The sequence below is a fragment of the Poecilia mexicana genome, unplaced genomic scaffold (genome assembly GCF_051168715.1).
Source record: "Poecilia mexicana isolate PSO_F unplaced genomic scaffold, ASM5116871v1 scaffold_2, whole genome shotgun sequence".
Classification (NCBI taxonomy): Eukaryota; Metazoa; Chordata; class Actinopteri; order Cyprinodontiformes; family Poeciliidae; genus Poecilia; species Poecilia mexicana.
Genome location: NW_028263371.1, coordinates 42,477,544 through 42,502,909, shown reverse-complemented (window position 1 = coordinate 42,502,909; position 25,366 = coordinate 42,477,544). Strand labels below are relative to the sequence as shown.

General features: G+C 39.6%; 2 protein-coding genes across 2 annotated transcripts in view; one reads left to right on the top strand and one right to left on the bottom strand.

The window, feature by feature from the left end:
• The window catches only part of agps (alkylglycerone phosphate synthase), a 51,105-nt gene extending 47,154 nt beyond the window's left edge, over positions 1-3,951 (bottom strand). The window contains exon 1 of the mRNA XM_015001325.2: positions 3,696-3,951. Coding sequence (XP_014856811.2) covers positions 3,696-3,892 — 197 coding nt within the window. The 5' untranslated portion in view covers positions 3,893-3,951. The remainder of the gene's footprint in view (positions 1-3,695) is intronic.
• An 8,967-nt stretch (positions 3,952-12,918) lies between these two features.
• On the top strand, positions 12,919-23,417 carry nfe2l2a (nfe2 like bZIP transcription factor 2a). The gene is made up of 5 exons (XM_015001321.2): positions 12,919-13,129; positions 17,502-17,768; positions 18,030-18,122; positions 18,207-18,380; positions 21,733-23,417. Exons 1-5 carry the CDS (start codon positions 13,094-13,096, stop codon positions 23,011-23,013), a joined length of 1,851 nt encoding a protein of 616 aa, XP_014856807.2. The 5' UTR covers positions 12,919-13,093; the 3' UTR covers positions 23,014-23,417.
• Positions 23,418-25,366: the final 1,949 nt, after the last annotated feature.

Here is a 25,366-nt window from a genome sequence, read left to right as displayed (position 1 = left end):
TCAGCTTTTGACCAATCAATGCCAGTCAAGAGAAAATGGGTTTATTCTGATCCTTGCCTGGACGATTGCTGTATTTCTAATTAGCTCAGCTACTGTTTGGTGTCTTTTGCTACTTTGCATGCGTTTCCAATTATAAAATGCAGACATAAAGTTAACTGATAATTCTGTCCAAGCTAATGAAGCCAAAGAAACTCTGAGCTCTGAAAGCTGCGTTTGTGTGCCTCTGCCAAAACGTTGGGTCGTAGCTGTGTGGTAACCAATAAGCAAGTTTATGTCACATGGCTCTGTAACTTGAGATGCGAACTCAAGTTTTCTTCTTGAAGTTTATGCACCCCATCCCTCACTAAAATGTTTCCCACGGTTTGTTGTTTCTAAGCTGTAAAAAAAATAATAATAAAGGATGCCAGGTGTTGTGCTGTTAATGACAAAACAAAAAGAAGAGTAATTAATCATTAGATACAACATGAAGGAAAGTTAACAAATGGGGCTCAGCATGAGCATCTGGCAGAAGGATCCTTTCCAAGGTACTTCTCAGTGCTTTCCTTTGCACCTTAAGTCTAAGCTGCACCAAAATCAAACTACCACTTCCTTCATCTACCAGGTTTACTGTAACATAGTTCAGTTCAAGCAAGTCGTTGTTCTTAAATTCCTATGTCTGCCTTCAGCTTTTGACTTTGGCAAAGGAAGCATCCCATTAACATTGCATCAGTGGACGTTGCAGTGCCTGAAGCATGCACTCACAGAGCAAGCACACCCTGCAATTCAGCATTGCTTTAGCTTGAAAGCATCCAAGTAGCAATGCAAGAACAGTCTGAGAAAGGGTAGAGCTCAAAACATATTGTACGATCGCAGAGAGGTATTTGGTTATGCAAAATTAAGCAAAAGCCAAAGAGGAAAGATTGTGTCCCACACCTGCTTCGTGGACCTGAACACACCGTTAACAGCTGCGGCTCCGACCACTCATCATCTGCATTCATTTTAGGTTAACTTTAGTTACGCACGTGAAGCATCATTCATGTTGATGGCATAGTCACACAACAAAAGACATTTTTAATAAGATTCCAAAAGATGAATTTGGGTGAAAATTTGGAATGAATTTTAAATTTCACCTATTTCAATGCTTGTCAAAATTCTACACAGAGCTCAAATTCATAACCTCCACTAATATTTGCTTTAAAATGTCCGTTAGCTCATTGCAGAGAAACCACACCCTGTGTGTAACCATCAACAAGCTCCTGTCATAACAAGTTACGGGTATAGATATTTTACCACTCTTCCTTTCATAAGGGTTAAAGCTCATTAAACATTTTTTTTAAGCCATGGAGCTGGCTTTTAAACATTGTTCATAGACTTTCAAAACAGTTTAGATATGGGTAATAATAGAGGCGTTGAGATAACCTGGTTTCTCCCTTCCGAAACAAGTTTGGATGTGTTTGGGGTTGTGGTGGTGTTGAAACACACCAGTGTTAAAACCGCCTCCTACTTGTTGATTCAACATGAATATGGAGGTACCCCACCAAAAGTTTAGAATTTTGCTCTATAAGCCAATTTTATTTTTATGTTCAGTATTTTTATTTTATCTTAGAAGTAACAGAAGATCCCAAACAGGTACTGTTTGCCACCAGTTAGAACAGGAGTCTCAAACTGCAGTCCTCGAGGGCCGGAGTCCTGCATCTTTTAAATGTCTTTCTGCTTCAGCACACCTGGCTCCTACGGTAGCTGATGAGCTCAGTAGAGCATGACTGTATGGAAGTGAGTCAGCTTCATCATGTAATTCAAGTGTGTAGGACAAGGGACAGATGTAAAGGTGGCAGGACTCTGGCAGTTTGCGAGCACTGGGTTAAGGTCAATGTTCAGAAATACACACACCAATTGAATAGATCAATCCCACCCATTTTGTGCATCACTGAAACAGGCCCTTAGCATGATGCTGCCACCACTATTCGTGACCATTGTTCTTATATTTGAAAGCCTCACCGTATGGTCCTGTTACTGTCACCAAAACAGCTCAATCTTTTTTCATCCAGTGGCCAATTAAGTAATTCACCAATTTTATAAAAAAAAAAAAAAAAAGTCACAATTTTTCAGTTAGATATTTGAAAATTTAAAACAACTGGGTATTCCAATAAGACACCGATTCAAAACACCCAGCAAAAATCAGCCTGGGATATAAAAGACGTTAACATTAAGCCCGAGGAAAGGTCTTGAAATCAAAATTTTTGAGAACTAAGCTCAAAAATGATGTCCAAGCCAAGAAACAAATCGATTTAAACTATCCGGCCACATCATGCCGGATGTTTGGAACCTGGTTGGTGACTTTAAAAGTGGTTTCTCTGAAACTTTCTAATACTTGTGCAAATAATAGTGAGGCCTATGTATAAGGAGTGGGAGATGGATAGACAGATTGGAGTCGCGTCTTCAATGGTGCAGGCCCTGTACCAGTCTGTAGGAGCTGGCCCAAGTGGGTGGACAGCAGGAAGCCTGGGCTTCCCTGCTTATCCTGCTGCCATTGACCCAACCCTGGATTAACCGGAAGATAATTGATGAATGGATCAATGAATGGATGTGTATACATTTCAGCTTGTATGAATATATTTTGGCTTATGTTGATTTGAGAATATCTGGATTACTAAAATTTGTAGAGTCAATGTGAAATAAACTGAAGATGTATCATTATTCCATCCTGAATAACTTAAATGCCTCACTAAAGCTTGACACAATGTCAAGGCTTAACAAAATATTGTTTTTAAAAGAAACATATCAGCACTAATGAACAAATATTTAATCAAATTATGTCACAGTCAAGCTTATCGCAGAGTAAAAACAGATAAGGATGAAGACATAATATTGTAAAAACAATTATCAGTTTCATGTGGGTCACAACATGATGACAGTACTCTACCAAGGCCAATCTATGACATTTTGGAGTCACAATCATTATCCTAAACTAACACTAGATGTCAGCATATAGTGGAGGAATTTCCTCAGCAGAAACGCAGCTAATAGGTTGAAAGTCAGGCCACCACCAACCCTGGCCAATCAGATCATTGGAGAGGACCAAAGTTTTTGACATTCATCTGAGTGATGTTTTCACCGGTTCTCTACATATGTAATACATAATTATTGCAGACATACTTAACATTTATAAAGTACCCAATAACTTAACACAAAACAAATCCCGTAGCTAGTCCTAAATTATTTGAATACAATAAAAAGACAACAAGTTTACTAAAGTAACTGGCTCAATGAGAGACCAGTTGGGGGGGTTTAAGTGGCACTCCGCCTTCTAGTTTCGTAATGTTTGCTATCTCGGGAGCTAAACATGGAATAAGCTGTTATGTCAACATTTACCACAGGCTTGAACAACTTTGCTGACTCCGAGGGAGTCTCACATGACAAATTAAACCATATAATAAGCTCATGGAGAGTTTACACCAAACTCCAAGCCGCACCCACTCACTAGCAAATGAATGGCTCCTCTATGGTAGAGACGCGTTAGCCTAGCCTATCAAGCTAACTTATATCCGCTTTATCAATATTCGTCAGCCTTATTTAAGTCCAGAGAGGAAGAGTGCATCAGTCTGTGGCTACGCGATGCACATTTAGGTCTTGTCTAGCATGTTAATTAAATTAAACAGCAAGCAAAAGCTAAGAAGGATGGACAGTAGCTGGACCGCTCCATCACAGCCTTGTACCTCCTCCTAGGCACCGTCCTCCCCTCGCCCCTGTCACTGGTGTTGACATTCGGTTTGCTCCCCTGGGCTTTGCAGTCCACGGCTAGGAGGGCCGCATTACGGTCTGTGGGTCTCTGTAGATGCCCGGCGATAACGCTTAGTCTGTGCCGTGCTGTTTGATGCCTGCTGGACTCGTCTCCGCAGCTGTTGGACGCCATGCTGCTTCCGTGTTGTGGAGGGAGGGAACTGATCTCACGGAGCTCGCCTGTCAGAGGTCAGCGCAGAGAAAGTGTGCTGCCTTCACATCATGCAGGAAATGTCGCTTTCATGCCACAATGTTTACATTGGCATGGTGTTTAAAGGTACATTTAAAAAAATATATTATTTCAGATTTTCACGCTTTCAGGCAGCAGTTATAATGAATAACCGCGGCAACATGTTACTGTTTTTACAACTAGGAGCAACTGATTAGTATCTACTCCAAATCCCAGAGGAGTTGAACAGGAGGCTTCATTGATGCCGAGCAGAATCAAAAAGAGAGAGGAGAAAGTTCAAACCAACTCTTCATCAGTCATAATGAGAAAGGATCAGATCCCTGACTTCAACTTCTCTCTGTCCTGCTTTCCAGCTATACAGAGATAAATACATTTAAAGAGGAGTGGTAATAGCAAATGAGGTGGATTAGCAGTGCTTGTCAACAACTGATGGTTTCATTCTGTGCAGCATTGTCCTCATTGCTCAAATATTGATCTGTTAGCATGTTTTGACAGTCATGAGACTGTCATACATCAACAATGTCCTCTTAAAATTTGTTGCAAGACTGACCGCCATTGTAGATCCATCCTCCCCACAGCATCCCACAATGACTATTTGAAGATACTTGGAAGATGTGTTGCTGCAACATTTAATTTCCCTTTGGCTTGAAGTATTTTTTTAATTGAGCTGAAGTGAATCCATATATTTAAATGTTTATGACGTAAAGACAATATATTTCAAACCTCTGAATATTGTTAATTAGAAAGTTTTTGTCTCAGGTCTAACTAAAATTAATTAAAAAAAAAATTACAATTACAGAAATGTTATCTTACATGGAAAAAAACAGCTTACTTGTTAACCAGCTGACAGTTCTCACAAGTACAGTGGATGCAAAAAGTTATTGCTGAATGACTGTAAACAGATAAATCTCTCAAGAATGGAAGATTGAGTGGAAGGGAAAAGTATGGCAGAAAACTGTGCGCAATGAACGGGGATAACGGGTTTGGCTTACAAAGCAAAGTCAGTTCTTAAAGAGTCACCACAAACAGATGTAATAGCAATATGGGCTACAGCTGTGCTATTCATTGGGCTAGGTCAGTGAACAACATGCACAGATAAGTAAAACTCTTGTTTTGCTGTACTTACTTGTCCATTTTGAGTTTCTGATATAAAGGATGGTATAAAAATAGGCCAGTAAATTTTTATTTTATTAGTAGTGTTATTTTTAAAATGTTTAAAGATAAAGGCCTTTCAGCATTTAATATTTTACTTTTCATAATGAAACAAAGCAAAGATAAAAATAAAAAAAAACATTGAATAGTATGTTTGTAACTTTGATGTTGGAAACAACACAATAACTTTTTTAAATAAATTTAGATGATTACCAATATATTCAAATAATAATATAAATATTGTTATATAGTAATTTGACAAAATGGACTATGTAAATTACTTAGATCATTATCTACGCAGGACCAGTTCCTCAGTTTTCACCAAGGATTCTTTTAAACAGGACCAAATATATTACTTTTTACTTAAGCTTTTCCATGAAGGCAAATAATTATTTTGTTTCAGTTTTAAATCTCATTTTAATTAAGTGTTTTTTCTATGTTTTATATATATTAATGTCTCTTTTGTTTTGAGTGTAAATAAAGCACTTTGAATTGTCCAATGCTGTAGTTATAATTTTGATGAGAGTCCAATTTACCTCATAAAACTGTAAGTATTTGTAAATATTTATAGTTTTTTTTTTTAGATGCATTTAATTTGGGAAGAGATGCTATACATAACAGAAATTCTATTGTGCCTGTAATTACTGCAGCTGCCAAAATAAAAGAGTTACAATTTAGGGCTTCTCCTCTTCCAAGCAACAGTTTCCTCACAGATGTAAAACTAACACTTTGTTTAAATAGCAAACGAGACAGACCATTGAAGGCACCATTTCCCAGCATGCCTTGCTTACTTATTACCGGTTGAAAATGCTCCACAGACTGTGGAGACTGGAATTTCTATTACAGCCAGTTTGCAGATGTCAAGGTGTTTTACTCAAGATTAACTCAGTTTAAATAGATAATATTTCTGGACACAATTATCGGGAGTGTAAATGGAAACTGACACGTATAATACTGGATTATGGAAATAAAGTCCTAATCAAACCCAATAAATCTGCATTTATTTGACTTGGTTCAGAATCATTACATTCTGAAACATGTGGCAGAACTGTTTACCTTTCTGCCTCACCTCCCCTCGGTCACCTGAGCAGCATGATTAGTATTTCCATATGGTACCTTCCCTCTCCTTTAAGTAATACTTTAACATAAGCTTATAGTGTTTAAGTGATGAAACACACATGAAAAGACAGTACAGCACCACCCCAACTCTTTGTTAAAAAAATAAGACTCAGAACACAAAAAAGACATAAAACATTAGGGAAAACTTTAATAAATCAACACGTAAAACAAACAAACACGCTATGTTAGACCGGAAAGTGAAATGTCCAAATGTTTGCAGATGCATTCACTCCCAAAACAAAGTTCTGTAATGCACTGACTGCAGGCAGTTAGAGTCTGAGTGTATCACAGAACTTTATTTGGAAAGCCACAGCAGTGCCACCTCACAGGTTTGTCCTTGTGTGGAACCTTAGTTTCCTCGCTACTAGGTGCTCCTTCAACCTGCAGGTAAATAAAAAAAGAAAAGAAAAGAAAAGAAAAAACATAGTAATGCTGAACAGCCATGTTGACTGTCCTGTGTAATTTGTGAAGAAATATGGAGTAAAATGTAGCTGGAGAAGCAGGGCCTGCGGAGCATAGCTGCAATGTGGCTACCCTATGGACACACACACACACATGCAGTGATGGCAGACAGGTTTTATCTTTTTACAGAAATAAGTTATCTAAACATAGTTTTAGTTTGCACAATTTTCATCAAGGCCCCTCATTGATAAAGCGCCTCAGGCTTGAACATTTGGGTGGTTGCAAACTTAACATCTGCACAATCTCTACACTGGCATGTATGATTCAAATTTTAAGAGCCTGCTTATGTCTTTCTCATTATTATTAGATTCTTGCGTATCCGCAGCTCAACCTGTTGAGCTTCACCAACTTTCAACACTAAAGAAAAGCCACTGAAAATGAGCTATTCCCCAAACAATATAGACAGAGGAAGAAAAATGGGCTGAAGAAGGTCAAGAGTATCAAGTTGTTTCAGTTTGAGTGTAGTTAGGAGACTTATCAGCTGGCAGCAACTTCAGTTATGCAAAAATGATATCATAGAACAAACAGCAGAATGTCTCAACCAGAAATCATGGCAATGATTTCCAAAGTATGTGATGCAGTAAATTTGTTAGTTCTGCAAGCAATACTGTACCTGAAATAGGTAGACGTCAGGAACCAGCTGCAATCCAACACGAGGTGGTCTAGATCAGCTCAAAAAAAAAAAAGCTAAGAAAACTGAAAACGAGCTGAGGACATTGCAGGCCATAGCTTGCATGCAAAGCCCCCTTTTTCAGAGCGGTAAATGACCGAGTGTGGACTTGCAGCGCTCTGATCCTAAGGTGACTACCTCCGCTTTTACCTTTTCTTCCCCCAGTGCTGTGCTGAGCAGTTCACTATATGCAGCTGGAAGAATGTCGACGTGGAGCTGCCAAACGTGAACGCGACTTCAGGAGCGCGCACCACACAGACCGAGAGGAGAGAAGAGGAGGGAAGGAGAGGGGGTGGGGGGTGCTTTTCTTTTTCTTTCTTTTTTTTTAGGGTAATTTCACGCAGCCGCGCAGCGAGCTGCACTTTAGTGAGAAGTTTTTTTTTTTTTTTACAGATGAGTGCTAAATCCAGGACTGAGTCCCTCTTTTTACCCAGGCATGTTTCAGAAGCCTGTTATTTATTTGAGTGCCTTTCGGTCTCACTTCTTACATGGATGAATCAGAAAAACTGAGATGCAAATAACAGATTTTGTTTTGTTTTGTATGTTTAATTATTATTTGTATAACATCCTTATAATTTCTGGAATGTGGAGCATGAGGCAGGTAACTAAGGCAAGACGAGTAATTTTATTTGGTATAAGGGGAAAACAACAAAGAAAGGTTATAACATCACAAAGTGACTGGTTTGACATATTTATTTTACAGTGGTAGTGGATGAATTTATTTACAAATGCAAAATATAATTTTAACGTGTGAAATGTAAAACATAGCCAACAACTATAAGTGGCAGTTAATAAGAAGTATTCATGCTTCTTGAACTTCTACATATTTTCTCATGTTACAACAATACATTTCAGTGTATTTCACTTGATTTGTATGTGATAAACAAACACAAAGTGGAGCACAGCTGTGTAGTAGAGGTAGAATAATATATGATGTCCAGATGTTTTACAAATACAAATCTAAAAACCTTCACTTCCGTATTCAGTCTCCCCAAATTATTACTTTGTAAAATCACTTTTTAGTGCAAATCCAGCAACAAAGATTTGGGCAGGCTATTTATTTAGCAGTTTGGCACATTGGACAGAGAGCATCTGATTTTTCAGATCTTGCCACAGACTCTCAAACCAATTCAAGTAACTACTTTGACTTGTTCATTTTAATACAAGAATATGCTTCCGTTTTAGTTCCATGTGAATGTAGTTTTATTGCCTCTAGCAAGTTTTCTTCCAGGATTGTTTTGTGTTTAGCTCAATTTATTTTCCCTTCAGCTCTGACCAGCTTCCTGGTCACTGCTCAGGAAAAGCATCCCCGCAGCATGACGCTGTCACCACCATATTCCACTGTGGGAATGGGGTGTTCGGGATTTTACTCTTTGGCCACATGTAGCATTTTTGATATCCAAAACATTCAATTTTGGTCACATCTAATCAGATGTTTACATTTTATGCAGTCTTTTCATGGCTTTCCATAACCATTTTCTTCTTGTAACTCTTCATTAGATGTCATATTTCTGATGTGCACAACTAATAGTTGCCATGTAAATTCCTCCTACCTGAGCTGTGGGTCTCTGTGGCCCCTTATGAGTCACTATTGGCCTCTTGTCTGTTTCATGCTCTTTCTGGCAGTTTAAGTGAATGTCTGCCATACTCTTTCCATTTTCAGATGATGAAATTAACAGTGCTTTGTGAAAAGTTCATATGTGTTCAATCCAGCCTTCAGTTGTCTGTACAGTGGTACCTATCTCCAGTGGTCATTGGGTGAGGAGCGCAGCCTTCGCTACTCCTGGACGAGCATGTACCGACAGTGAACAATCCCTTGCATTGTGTCGTTGACTTTGCAGCAATCCCTCACACTGAGTATGCGTATAGCGACAGCGGAGAGAAAAACTCTCCTTAAACAGGAAGAAACCTCAAACAGAACCTGGCTCATTTCGAGTGGCCATCTGCCACCACTGATAGGAGGTTTGAGAAGACAGACACACACAAAAGAAAGCAGAAGCACTGATCCAGAAGTACTTTGTGTGTTAAAAAAAAAGTAAAAAAGTCAATGGCAGTAACTCCTTTACTGGCTTAATTTAGGGTAAAGCACAGTTAAACAGATAAGCTCTTACCATGTTTTCAAGTCTATAGAATGAAAGAGAATATGTAAAGTTAGTTGCAGTAAAAGTTCAGCCAACAGCCGAAGAGAGAAACAAGGTTAGGGGCTAAAAGACAGAGCCAAGTGCATCATCTAACGAAGGAGAACACTGGGTTGTTGGCAGCATTAGCTCAGCTGATGCCCTCCTTCGGGGAGGCGTCACAGGGAAACAGATCAGCAGACCAAGTGGAGTTTCTTTGAAGAAAAAAACAAACAAAGAGGACATAAAGTTAAAAGTTGCTATAATAGCAAATAATCCAACACTGGAGAGTACAGAAGCAGAAGCAGAGTGAGTAAAAGTGGCCATTGTGTTTTTTTTGGTATTCATGATGCTGATGTTTACAATCTAAAATGTCATCTTTGTCCCAAGTCCAACTAAACAGAGCTTGTTTAAAGCCAAAACTGTTACATGACCTTAGGAAAAAACACAACGTACAATTTCTCAAAAAGAATCTACGTAAGGAAATGTGTTGCGTTTTTGAAGAACTACAATCTTTGACAGTAAGGATTAATGTCTAAAAATAAATGGGCAAGTCATCAAACACATCTCAGAAGTAGAGTGTCTTGGGTTCATGCTGCAGTTTCACTTAATAATAACAAGAATGTCAAGTTGTTGAGCAGAGTTGCAAAAGCAAACTTGCATACATTCAGACTGATCAGGAGCTATCTACCATTTCATGCCGCTAACATGTTCAGCAATATTCTTTCTCATTTTATTTACCGTGTAACATGCAACCTGCAATAATCATGAAATGTAGAATGATATATGATCTGCTGTTTCAGTTATTAGATTCTGTGCTCACAGTGTGTCACTGTTACCTTCTTTTCTTTTCTTTTCTTTTTTGTATTTATGGTCAGGCTCCTTGGGTGCTTAGTGATCTAGTAGTTCCGCTTAGTGGAGCATCAAGTTGTAATTGTAAATCACCTCTTACGCACAACTTCTCCTGGCTCAAACAGCTTTATCATACAAGAATGGGACACATGGGGCTCCTTCCCACCAGAGTGAACTGTGAACTGTGACTGGTATCCTTTTAAATAAATTAAAAAAAAAACAGCATCAATCATTGAATGATTTCTATCTTTTCCTGTTTTGATTTGGTACTGTGTTTATTATTATCATAAGCACTATCATTTTTTAATGTTCAGATTTGTTTTATTTTTGTCTTTTAAAGCTTTTTAAAACAATAATTTTATGTTAATGTAACCAAATACTGAAATAAGATAAAAAAGGTTCCTATACTTTTTCAAGGTAAAACAAATCCATACCTTTTCAAATTCCAGAGGAAGTGAGGTAGGAAAGAAGGCAGGAAATAAATAAGGAAGGAAGGAACAAAGAAAGGAAAGAGTATAAAAAAGGAGGATAGAAAGGAGGAAGAAAGGAATGATGGAAGGAAATAAGGAAGGGAAAAAAGAAATGAAGGAACAAAGGAGCAAATAATAGTAGTCAATACACTGCACCTGTGTATAATTTGAAGCCCTGAGAGATTTGTTGGGGCTCCATGACTCCACCATGAATATCACCCAGCAGACAGGTCAGAAAGTTATGAAGTGGTTTAAGTTATAAAACAATATCCTTAGAAAAACTACTCACCTAAAATGACAAGTCAAGCAAAAAGATCAAAGAAGTTGCCAAGTACTTACACTAGGGGAGACACAGAGACCTACTGTTGACAAGACAACTGACACAACATCTCCCTGAACATAGAATCTACACAGTGAAGCATGGTAGTGACAGGGTTATGCCGTGTGGATGCTTTTCTTCAGCAGAAACTGAAACTGGTCAGCTTCGACAGGAAGATGGATTGAACTACATAAGACAATCCTAGAAGAAAACCTGTTAAACGTGGGAAATGACTTGTCTCACAATGAAAAACGGAGTGAGCAATGGCTTGGTTTAAATCAAATCATGTATGCATGTGTTGCAATGACCTAGTCAAAGTCCAGACGTAAATTCAATTTTGAATCTGAGGCAAGACTTGAAAGTTAAACCTCACAGATACTCATATCAGTTCCGATCCACTAAATAATTAGCACAACTTTGTGCTGTTTAAAGAGATATGGGTAGGATAAGCAGAAATTGTCCTCAAGTAAGGCAAGTGTTACTTCAAAATACTTTTCTCAGGCAGAAGTAAAAGCTAATCATTCAAAATGACTCAGGAAGAGTAAAAAATGATTTACTGAAATGAATAATTAAGTTCTGAGAAACGGCTAGTTTTTCTTTAAAGACATTATGTAATGAGATGAAAAAATATAAATAATGTGTTAATTCTGGTATTAAAAAATACAATACAAAAATACTTCCAGAGAGACGAGAAGAGGAGAAATACTATAATATTGTAAGTTCAGTTTGCACCGGAGGCCCAGTAGATGCAAAATAACACTAGAAGAAGACTGCTTGTGAACATAAAAGGAGTTTTACTTTACCACAAACTAGGTGTGTCTGTGCATGTTTGGTTAAAATGTGTCTTTTCTTTGCTCTGTAAAATGATCACTGGTGGGTCAAGTAGTCAAACATAGTTGTCAGTTAACAGTACTTCAAAATAATAATATTCAAGTTTTGCTAAATAAGTATTTTTTAACCAAAATGCTACTCAAGTTACTGTGAAAGAGTAAATGTAACTTCTTACTGCTCACCTATGTTTATCTAACACATAAATGACTTAAACAATTCATTGATGTTTGTGGTTTTTCATCCCAACTTGTGAAAAAGTTCAGGCGGTGTCAATACTTTTTCAAAGATTATGGTTTATTTTCCGTTGTGCCATGCTGTGTTCTTTGGTTTTCATGATGCTGTTTCTTCATTAATGTTTTTTAACAAAAGCTTTAAAGCCTTCACAGAACAGCTGCATTTATACTGAGATTAAATTACACACAGGTTGACTCTAATTCTACGTCTGAGGGCAACTGTTGCAACTGTTGCACCGCATTTCTTTTTAGGGGGATCAAGGTAAAAGGAGCTAGATACTCGCCACACTTGTGCCACTTTGCAAAAGAAAATTCGAGCGACTGAATGACTTTCAGAGGACATTTGAACCCCAAGGCGTTTACTTACGTTCTAAACAGCTCACCAGCAGGGGGGGCTATTGTGCTAGATAATACTTGCATGATGAAAGAGTTGTAAAAATATCATATGACAGACTCTCCAGTTGTTTTGTGAGCTTGCTCAAAATTAGTTAGAAAAAACAATATCTGATACAGATGACATATTATTTATTTAGTTTATTGAGTTAAAGTCTATTAATACGTTAAAAATAGACGCAATTGTATTTTACAATATCACTGGTTGGCAGTGAGTGTGTTAAAACAGTAATTATCAGTCACTTCCATGCGCATGCGCGCGGAGTCATTATCTCCAGCCTCATAGGTCGCCGTGAGTGGGACGACCCCGGCGCCGTAGCTCGGTGGGCAGGACTATCGCTTCCGTAATATTCACAAGCTTCGGAGGAAGCAAGGTTTCCCGAAAGTCAGCTCCGGCGGCCCCGGCGGACAGGACTGGCTCTAGACCGCTCGCCATTTTTGAACCTGGCCTTTGGGGACTAACACGCTTATTTATCGGTCACAAGGTTGTTGCTTTCTTTTTTAACAGACAGGACAGATCTCTCTGATGATGGAAATGGAGGTGATGCATTCAACTCAGAAGGTAAATAAAATTATATTAAAAAAAACTGATTCCTACTTGAGATAAACCTTCCCACCCAACTTCCTTTCTTATACAATCTACTAAACGGTTTTAAATAATTATTTATTTTGTCTTTCAATTAATTATTCGAGACGTGGTTGCTCACTATTTCTTAGTTATGATGTAGCAATGTATAAATATAAAACCAATCACTGTCAAAGTAAATAATGGTTGAAAAAAAGCTGCACTTTCAGTTCTGCGAATCTTTCTCTTGTGACGTTTATTCACCGACAGGAAATGATAAAAAAAGGGACATATATGGTCTTTATTAGGGTTTCGGGTGTTTTAAAGATATGGTCTTTCTATGTATCCTCCTCTTCGCTGAGGTGAAGCTTGGTAAATAGGCAACCTGGACTCCGAGTGTTTGTTCATAATTATGCCCTCCTCCTCCTCCTTCCTCACCTTCAGGCATGTGATCTCTTATCTGATTCACACAAGCTTCTTCTAACCACAGTGAAGGTTTTTTTTTTTCCTTTTAAAGCATATGATCGTTTTGATATTCAGCTTTTTTCTTTTTCTTTTTTTTTACTGATCTTTGTAACTCCAAAAAAACCACAAAAACACAGATATTTACATGTGTCTGTTGTAGAATACGTTTCTTTTTTTTTGCGTATCTGAGCTATTTCTGCTTTTAAATTGACTTTATTTAGGTTGATGAAATCATAAAAGGTTGTTTTGGAACTTGTGCTGAGTGATGACAGAAAGGTGGTGGGGGGCAGTAGCCATTCCTATACATTTGCTGGCCTCCCTTATAGGCTTTTAGGCAGACACTTACTTATGGAACCCATATAGGTAGGAAATGGGCTAAATAATGAGCCCCAGATGGCATTGTCAACTGGCCACATGTTGTATCTGGTTGGGTAAATGAAATTTTGTTAAATGCCTTTTTGATCAGAACAACTTTGTATAAAAAGCGGGATGTTTTGCACATCTTGAGATAATTTTTTTTGCTATGCCCATTTGAAATTAAGCACTACCTGGCCTGCTCCACTGGTTTTGCTGAGGTGGGTAGCATTTACCCAACCTAAATAGGCCTCATAGGAAGCGAAGTGAGCCCCGGTCCACTTTGGACCAATCCAGACTGAGGAAAAAAAATCTTGTTAAATATACGAATAATATTTTTGTCTTTTTAGGAAAGAAAGAGACTAGTTTCAACTATTTGTAACATTTATTTACTTTCTAAACCAATATATAGACATGGGTCTGTTAGGTGTTGGAAATGAGCTTCTGATTGTCAGTTTCATTCAATGGACTTATGTAAAATGTCCTTACTGGCTTTAATACCAACACAGGTTGAATAAAACCCATAATCCATGAAAAGGTTGACTGGGTATATTTTTCCGGATTTCCGAATAAATTCAATTTAGCTAATTTTAGTGACCTACATTTTAAGGCCCACTGCCCACACCTACACACATGATGAAACTCCTGAAATTGTATAATGGCTTTCAGTCCTTGAGATCATCGTTAACTGGCCCTTTGAAAACTTTCTGGAGCCGCCCCTGCTCACTGAGTTTCATCACTGCAGGTCTAAGGGTGGATTGTTCATCGAGCTATAATGAAACAAGGTGTAATAAGCCATCAGCGTTTGAGGCCTGTGTGGTTAGATAAATGAAATTAAAAAAAAAAGGCAATTAATACATAGACTTGACGTGGAAAATAATCAACGAATGACTTGACGTGAATAGTATTTTAATAGCACTTTGTCTTTTCCTATGTTAAACTCTGGGAACAGTTGCCTGACTGGTATGACTGCATGTTGTCAAGGAGAGACATCGGGAAATTTGAGTCGTTTCCGTATTCTGGTGCCAGACTGGAAATCTATGTCACATAAAAATGTATTTTACATCTTCACCGCCAAAATGCTGCATCTGGCTCATGTGCTGTACGTAAGGAACACACGGTTAGAAATGTTTGACACGGCGGACTTGTATAATTGCGCTTTCATAGTAAAAGTGCGAGCTGTCTAAGCGAGCTTTTTAGGTCAGGGTGTTTTTCAGGGACTTGTATGACCTGTTTGAAGTGCTTGAAAGGCGTGACTAACTGAACAGAACACGCTGTTTTTTTTTCCACGCTTGGAAAAACATCAACAACCACAACTGTGCCTTCAGATACCCCGCAGACACATTTCAGTGGACTTCCTAATTCTGGTAGATGCCATAATTTCTGGTTGTGCTCTCACCTTTCAGCCGGGCAGTCTGATTTATACAAGGCAGCCTTGGTAATGTGTAATCCGTTTAGCGGTCATGGTTCTGATGCAACACTGAGGCAAAGAGGGTTAGAGGGTTCCTATTTTGCAAGGCCAAAGTCAGAAAGAGTGTGTCAACAGTGTCCAAAAATATATAGACTTATCTGTTGGTTTTCATTAATAGAGAAAGAAAGCTTTTGTCAAAAGACAAGAAAAATAAAACGACACCCTCTTTACAGGGCATTGTTCTGCTTTAGTTCCCGTTCGGTTTCCTTTTTCCTGCTCATATAACAGAATAATAAGTAGCTCAAGCCTTAAGTGGTTTCTTTTTTATAAGCAAAACAGAGGAACCAATCAGTCACATGCTTAGTGGTCTCCATGCACGCCCCTATCTCGTGTTTATGCAACATCCTGAGGCTTGGTGAAACTGTTTCCTTCTGTAAATAAAGTCTAGTGAAAAAGCCAAGGAGAGATGCAGAATAATTTATCTTCCTCACTGTTGTTTAACAAATGGCCAAATAACATTCGGCCCTGTAGGGAGAAATCTACAGGAAACAGTTTATCCTCATAGTTGTTGTCTTGCTGAGCCTCATGTGGGCTGATGTGAATGTAATCGTGGGGACAAGATTCGTCTGTGTAGACACGGCAGGAGGGCGACGTTTCAAACATTTTAAATTTACATGTACACAACAAGATCAAATCAGTTTTATTTAAAATGGAAGAAGCAAAAAATTATTCTTACTGCTGCAAAAACTGTATTACAATATTACTAATGCTACTTCTAACATATATTAATAATAGTTTTAGTACGTTGTACTTAAACAACACTCGTATTTAACAAGCCTGGAAACATTTCAAAGTATGCTGGCCTTCATTCAGCCAGCTGACAGTTCGCAGCAACATATAGGGGGAGGGAAATGCAGTGTAAAACAGCAGACGCCAACTCCAGTCACGACATGTTTTTTTTTGACATCGTAATAAAAGGACTATTCAATTTGGAGTTGAATATAGTCAAACTCAACATTGGTGTCTTTTTTTTTTTTTTTTTTTTTTTAATTAAAGCACTCTACAAAATTTTGTGACATGGTTCTCTGGGTTTAAAGTCCTTTCAATGAGATGAAGAGAAAGTGCAGGAGTGACCATGTTTTTTTCAGGCTGCATGAAAAGACTAGATGAGTAAGGCTGCCTCTCCTCTCCTCTACCTGTTGCTGAACATTTCCAAAAAAAACAAAAAACAAATTCACCCGTTTGGAAACAATTTCAAGTGAGACGAGTGCAGACAGTTATGGTGTGAAAACTGAAGGAGCTCCACCTATTATTCCCATTAGGTTAACGCTACAAGTGGCAGGTCTGATAAGCAACCGACGGCGGCGGCTCTGTCGCAGCAGAAAGTAATGGTAGTTAGTTGCCCAGTTTTCTTTGAGGTTTGATCTGATGATTTGTTGTTTTTTTTTCCAATTAATGTTTAATGTTCTAAGAAACATAATCCATAGAAAATACAAAAAAAAAGCTCCTAGAAATCTAACTGAAAATGACCATATTGACCAATTTTAAGCATGAAAGCATAATGTCTATTTTTTTTTTCTTTTTGCTGAAGCCTATATTTCAGAAACAAAATAATAAATGCTACATGTATCAATATTATCACCAATAATCCATTCATTATATTATATCTGTAAAGCAATTTGAACATGTAATATAGTCGTGGTTATCATTTTAGCTTGTACCTTGCTGAAAACTTTTATGGAGGGTTTCTGCACCCTTATTTTTTTCTTCTTTTTACCACCGAACACAGATAACTGACCTTTACCACATTACCCTCAGCTTTTCTGTGGAACTAAAGGATTCACACCTTTGTATAATTAGATGGGTATACGAGAATCATACAGATTTCGTGGGTGTCTGGTGGCAGCAGTGGAAACAGAGAAGTACATTTATTATTCATTCGGCTTCTTCCCCTTGACACTCGTGCCAGCGCTATTGTCGGTGAGCTGATGCACGGCGACAGGGTGTGGCAGGAGCAGCAGCCACGTATATCACACCAGGGACTCTCGGTTTTCTTCCACTCACTCCAGCCTGTGGTATCGCTGCAGGACTACGGAGAGGCTCGCAGCACTCTGAGTTGATCTGTGTTTGTTTTCCCAGGACATGGACCTGATAGACATTCTGTGGAATCAGGACATCGATCTCGGCGCCAGGCGGGAGGTGTTCGACATCAACCACCGCCAGAAGGAGCATGAGCTGCGGAGGCAGCGCGAGCTTGAGGAGGAGAAGAAGCTGCACCTGATGCAGGAGCAGGAGAAGGCCCTGCTGGCGCAGCTGCAGCTGGATGAGGAAACGGGAGAGTACATACCCCGCCCGCCACCCAGCGCCCCTCTGCAGCCGACCATCACACCCCTGGCGGTTACTCAGGTACAAGAAAGACCCATCATCACTCATGCTAGGGCTGTGACACTCCCACCTCGCCTGATAGGCTGTTCCTCTGCTGTAGCTTGGTAACCTCTTCTTCTAGCATAATTAGTGCCACATAGGTGGGTCTGTTAGCTCTGCATCGATGTAATGTGATCCAAAGGCTTCTCTAAGGAGACCTGAACTGTTTAAAGGCAAAATCATCCTTCAATCGATGCTGTCCCACAATGAATTTAACAGCCTAATGTCCAACTTCTGTTGCAGAATGCCGGCTTCACACAGGACACAGGTGACAGCATGTCGTTCGATGAGTGTTTGCAGCTCCTGGCGGAGACGTTTCCCGTAGAGCAAACTCCGGTAAGAACAGAGTCGTACACAAGTCCAAAATTTCAGCCCGAAGCAGAACTTGTTGGTTTTAAACACGTTTTTCCAATCTCACAGACTCCCCCGGTTTGCCTGGACGCGCCAGATGTTTCAGTACCCATGATGATGTCCCCAAAGCAGCCGGCTCTGTCGCCGGACACACTGTCCTCAGGTCAGCCGACTCCGCCACAGAGAATGTCTCCCGATCTGGAGGAGGCCTGGCTGGAGCTTTTGTCGCTCCCTGAGCTGCAGGTATAATACATGAGCTATAGTACATGGTTTTGTAACACCGCAGGCCTGTGTTGTAGAACAAAAAAGTAAAGAATGCATGAGTAGCTGGAGCCTGGTATTAAAGGGACAAATGCTTTTTTTTTTTGTGAGTGCGTGTTCATGGAGGTGGGGGTCATACAAGTCACGTGTTCACAGCTCGTTCCGCCGTTCTCAGGTTTCATTGTCGGGACCTTTAAGCAGTGGAGATGGGTATGCTTACATTGCAGTGTAGCTTAACTGATTTAATAGCTTTTGGCTTAAGGCTGTAGAACCAGAGAGGGAGCGGCAGACATGAAGCCGTTGCTTACTGGTGGAAAGGTGAAGATTTGCGTACTGTACCTTTTCAGTAGCTGCACCTCTTATTTGCATCAGCAAATGGGTGCAGCAGGCTGGCTGTTGCGGCCACGACATGCCAGTCGGTAGACTGAGCTAATATCTTCACCATACAGTCAATATAGCAACGTGTTACTGGAAAGTTCACATATTGCTGTAACTCATTAAATGAAGCACATTATATAGATTAATTACACACAGACTTATGCTTTAAAGCCTTTATTTCTGTTATTTACAGCTATTAAAACACATTTCAGATAAGAATATTACATCAAAACAACAAAACATTTTTAATGCATAAAGTGGGGTAAATTAAAAGTATGTTTTATATCTGTTATTTTTAAAAGGTAATTTTAATCTGACAAGCGAGCCTCATTGGAAGGTATATTCTAATTTACGCAATATGACATCACATTGTAACGTCACAGATCTGCTCAACTGCTGGTAACACTGATGTGACAACAGTTAAACTGTATGAGATATATTTTTATAGTTCTTGAAGATTTTGCACATGAAGTGATGACATTTTGTCATTTAATTGGTTCTGTATATTCGGATGGCATGTGGTTATAAACTAGCTTCACCAGTTGTTTCCTGTCAGACATAAGTGAAGTTGTGGAACTGGTTCAGGTCTCACTACCTAAAAATGGCTTTTTCACTTACGTGATGACAAAAACCAGAAATCAGGAAATGCATTGCAGAACTACACCCCAGGAAATTTCTCATAGCTCGCCACATTGCCTGCATAAATCTCATTCTACTATATTTGGATTCTTTGACTTTGACTACTACTACTACGGAAAAATGATACATGGTTGCAGAAAGATTTTAGTAATAAAACTCCAGAAAGTGTAGGATGCGTATACAGGTGCTGGTCATAAAATTAGAATATTGTGATAAAGTTCATTATTTTCCATAATGTCATGATAAAAATTAAATTGTCATATATTTTAGATTCATTGCACACCAACTGAAATATTTCAGGTCTTTTATTGTTTTAATTTTGATGATTTTGGCAAACAGCTCATGAAAACCCAAAATCCCTGTCTCAAAAAATTAGAATATTATGAAAAGGTTCTCTGAACGAGCAATAAAAATAATCATTTGAATCAACAAAGTAACTCTAAACACCTGAAAAAGATTCCTGAGGCCTTTAAAAACTCCCAGCCTGGTTCGTTACTCAAAACCGCAATCATGGGTCAGACTGCTGACCTGACTGCTGTCCAGAAGGCCATCACTGACATCCTCAAGCAAGAGGGTGAGAAACAGAAAGAAATTTCTGAACGAATCGGCTGTTTGCAGACTGTTATATCAAGGCACCTCAGTGGGAAGTCAGTAGGAAGGAAAAAGTGTGGCAGAAAACGCTGCACAACGAGAAGAGGTGACCGGACCCTGAGGAAGATTGTGGAGAAGGGCCGATTCCAGACCAAATTAAATTTTCATCTCCATAAAACTTTTCAGCAGATGGAAGCATGAAGTGCTCCAAAATCTTCTGATAGCTGCTGCATTGATCCTGCCCTTGATAAAACCCAGTGGACCAACACCAGCAGCTGACATGGCACCCAGACCATCACTGACTGTGGGTACTTGACACTGGACTTCTGGCATTTTGGCATTTCCTTCTCCCCAGTCTTCCTCCAGAGTCTGGCACTTTGATTTCCGAATGACATGCAAAGTTTGCTTTCATCCAAAACAAGTACTTTGGACCACTGAACAACAGTGGTCCAAAGTGCTGCTTCTCTGTAGCCCAGGTCAGGCGCTTCTGCCGCTGTTTCTGGTTCAAAAGTGGCTTGACCTTTGACCTGGGGAATGCGGCACCTGTAGCCCATTTCCTGCACACGCCTGTGCACAGTGGCTCTGGATGTTTCTACTCCAGACTCAGTCCACTGCTTCCCCCAAGGTCTGGAATCGGCCCTTCTCCACAATCTTCCTCAGGGTCCGGTCACCTCTTCTCGTTGTGTAGCGTTTTCTGCCACACTTTTTCCTTCCAACTGCCTTCCCACTGAGGTGCCTTGATATAACACTCTGCAAACAGCCGATTCGTTCAGAAATTTCTTTCTGTTTCTCACCCTCTTGCTTGAGGATGTCAGTGATGGCCTTCTGGACAGCAGTCAGGTCAGCAGTCTGACCCATGATTGCGGTTTTGAGTAACGAACCAGGCTGGGAGTTTTTAAAGGCCTCAGGAATCTTTTTCAGGTGTTTAGAGTTACTTTGTTGATTCAGATGATTATTTTTATTGCTCGTTCAGAGAACCTTTTCATAATATTCTAATTTTTTGAGACAGGGATTTTGGGTTTTCATGAGCTGTTTGCCAAAATCATCAAAATTAAAACAATAAAAGACCTGAAATATTTCAGTTGGTGTGCAATGAATCTAAAATATATGACAATTTAATTTTTATCATGACATTATGGAAAATAATGAACTTTATCACAATATTCTAATTTTATGACCAGCACCTGTATATTCAGCCACTCCGAGTCATTTCTGTACTGACCCACCAGTCTCTCCAATTACAGCTTCAAGTTTTTAAACGTTTGTCGCATAATGTTTTCTTTGCAAAAAAAAACAAAACAAAAAAAAAAAAAACAGCTCAAGTTCAGTCAGATTGGATTTGGAACATCTATAAATTTTTAATTGGATTTAGGTCTGGAATTTGAGTAGGCCACTTAGAAACATTAATCTAAACCACTGTTGTAGCTCTGGAAACTCTTTCTCAGTCTAAAGTCTTTTGCAGCCCGTAACTATTTTTTATTGCCTTGTATTTAGCTCTATCTTATAATTAGCTACAGTCAGCTTTCCTGACCCAAGTTAAGGGTCCCTACAGCATAATGCTGCCACCACCACACTTTACCGTGGGGATGGTGTGTTCAAGGCAAAACGTTGCATAAATGTGTACATTTTTAGGTGTAATCCTTGCATCTAGATTAGTAATATCTAACTTTAATTCCTGTCTTAAAAGTTTTTTTCCTTAATTCGTCTGTCCTTTTGTTCCCCCCAGCAATGTCTGAACATGCAAATGGAAGACACGCTGCAGAACACAACATACCCTCTCCCAGCCAACGCTGAAGCACAGACTCCAAGCTACCCAAACTATCCCCCGGTCCAAGCTCCTATTTTTAACCCCCTAAACAGCATCAACGATGTCAAAACAAACAGTCTGAATGTTGGCCCCGCAGAGTTTATGAATACATTCGATGGCTGCGTTCCCGGCATGGCTCCGTCAAATGCTTTCGGACAGATCAAAGTGGACACCCCCCAGGTAGATACAAGCTTCAGCGGAGAAGGTTTTGGTGGGGTGTTTTATCCTGCAGCTGAGCAGGATGAGTGCAAGAGTCAGCACAGCCAAGAAGAAAACGAAAGAATGTGTGACTCTCCAAACAAAGTCGCCTTCACGCACATGGAACTTTACAGCCTCTCCCCTGGAGATTCGTTCGACAGAAGCAAACAGAGTCTGACAGCAGAGCACCTAGACTCGGATTCGGGAGTCTCCACTAATGGGAGTCCAAATGAAAGATCACCGGGCAGATCTGTGTACGGAAGCGGGTCCTTTGGTTACAGTGATTCAGAGATGGAAGAGATGGACCAGAACCCCGGCAGTGCACAGTCTGACTATTCTGAGATGTTTTCCTTGAATTTTGAACCTGATCGCCTCACGGTATCAGCACCAGTGTCAGAAATGACCGAGCAGCCGCAAGAGCATGAAAAGAAACCCGAGCAAGGCAACGCAGACCCGGCAGAGGACAGCGGCCATGACCGTGCTCCTTTCACCAAAGACAAACCCAAGAAACGTTCAGACGTGCGTCTCACCCGAGACGAGCTGAGGGCCAAGTCCCTTAACATCCCCTTCACCGTCGACATGATAATCAACCTGCCCGTGGACGACTTCAACGAGCTCATGTCTAAGCACCAGCTGAACGAAGCCCAGCTGGCCCTCGTCCGCGACATCCGCCGCAGAGGCAAGAACAAGGTGGCGGCGCAGAACTGCCGCAAGCGCAAGATGGAGAACATCGTGGGCCTGGAGGGCGAACTGGACTCGCTCAAGGAGGAGCGGGATTGTCTGCTGGACGAGAAGAGCAAGAACGTGACGAGCTTGAAGGAAATGAAGCGGCAGCTGAACAGCTTGTACCTGGAGGTCTTCAGCATGCTGAGAGACGAGAAGGGAAATTCGTACTCTACGTCGGACTACTCTCTGCAGCAGTCGACGGATGGCACCGTCTTCCTCGTCCCTCGCGTCAAAAAGACTTTCAGGAGTGGAGAAAACCACTTGTCTCCCTTGTAACCTGGTACTGCATCATTATAGGATACTATGCAATAACTTTGTATTCACTCAGCTTTAAACTTTAGCAGCTTGACAGAACTGTTGTAGTGTCTGCTTACTCCTCTTGAATGTTGCAATGTTTTTTGATATTTTACTTTTATACTCTTATATCCTCACAGATTCCTTCACCAATAGTTTGTAAATATAAACATTACCTGCTTCTGAGATTAGGAATGTTACTGTACCTGTACATATATATATATATATTGTGTGTGTGTGTGTACATATAAATATATCAATATATTTCTGTATGCTCTTGATTGTTTGAATCCTATTTCTTTTATAACTTCTATCTGATTTGCTGCCCAGTTTTTTTTTAAATCCTGTCTTCTATGCTTTTAAATAAACTAAAATATAAAATTGTACATCTTGTTTTCTGGTGATTTAGACACAACTTTGTGCTCTGTGGGAACAGGCTGAGACAAATGGATGCCAGATGCATCAAGACCCTGATGAACTGTTGCATAACACACCACATGGTAAAAGTCAGTTCTTTACCAAACCTTTTATAAGAACCAGCAAGTAAGATGAATTTAGCAGAAAAACAAGAGAGCAACTGCGCCAATCTGTTTTCTTTTATCATCTCAGCTTTTATCCAACGGTAACCTGACTCTTAATCCAGTTGCTCCTGCCTAAAAGTCATACCCACCCCACTCACTATGTTGTGCAACAAAGAGCACAACTGCTAGCAAGACGAGCGCATGCTCAGTGTGATTACCTGCGTGACAGCTCCACAATGGAGCAATAAGCTGGCAAAGTCAAAGGTGAAAGCCTATGCAATCAGTCTGACCCCTGATCACACTTTCACACTCAGATACTACAGAACCTTTGATCACCAAGCCCAGCTTGTGCACATAAATTTATCTGGAGGAAAAAAACAAAAAAGCAGTTTTGTTGATATAAGACTGAAGAGCATTACCTGCAAAAATGCACTGAGTGCTTTGAGATGATAAGCTCAAATTAGTTGAGAAACCACAAGCATAAATCCTCACAGGGCTTGACTGCAAACAGTGTCGCAAACAAACAATGTCTTTCTAGAAACCAGCTAGAGAGTATAAGGAGAATAGTTCAACCTGCTGTTTGTTCAAAAAGGCAGAGCTAGGACTGAACATGGCGGACTATCAAACTGAGGAAGTAAGGTGGATGGAATTTCCTTACTTCTTACTGTCTGACATCAAATCAAATTTCCTGTCTTAGTTAGGATTTTCTGATTTTTAAACTCGCTTTCTTAAATTTCAGAAGCTTAGCATGCCTTGGGAAAATCCAGATGATGATATCATGACTTTGTAAGCTTCTGATAGGTTCATTTAGGATGGTTGAGCGTAATGAACTGTCAGTGCTTTCATTCATCTGTGAATGTATTCACATACTTTCTCGTGTGACATCACGGAAACTCGTGAGACATCAGTCAAGATATGAAGAAGAAAGAAAGTGGACGGGTGAGATGCAGCTACACCCAGAATCATATTTCGGAAAGGTACACAAATTATCTACGTCCATCTTAGAAAACGTGTCTCACCCTCTGCATTCCAAGTTCAGGCCTTGTTCCTAAACAGATATTTTACCTCTAAATATGAAACTAAGCTATAAACCCAGTTTTGTCCCTGATGCCATCAGTCTCCATAATTTGATTTAGCAGTTTTAACAGTTTTTATCTTTATTTTCTTTTCTCTTGTCTTGTTCAGACAGAATGTTTTTATTTTATTATTTCTATTGCCTGGTCACTTTTAATCACATTAGATCTAATGTGTGTTTATGTTGTATGTCCTGTTAGGTAAGGATGATTCACCTCGCTACAGTCAAATTTACTTAATGCTATAAAATTGATTGATTTATTGATTGACTTTCAAAAGTCTGCTTCATCCTTGGGTGAAATTCACCGATGCCTGAATGTTTCATGTTCATCTGTTCAGTTGTTTGTAACACCATAAAGATATCCACTTGTCATTACCATTTAGGAAGGAGACACATTCTGCTCCCCAGTGATAAACGTGCTTTGGTGTGAAATATGTGAATCAATGCCGACGCAAAAGCAGAAAAACTTTGGGAGATCCTGGATGAAATAAGTTCTGTAACAGCAACAGTTAAAAGGCCATTCAGAGAGGAAGAAGCCACACCTCTAAAGCTAACCTTAAAAACCGGGTTAGAGCTTGCAAATGCACTCAGTGTCTGGGACAGACCTTAATTTTGGATTTGTGCCCTGTTGTCTGACGAAGCAAAAAAAATTAAATGTTTGGCTGTAATGATTGTTTTTACAATTGAAAGTAAAACCAGATCCTGGCAGGTCTGGAAAAACAATCCCAACAGTCTGGTA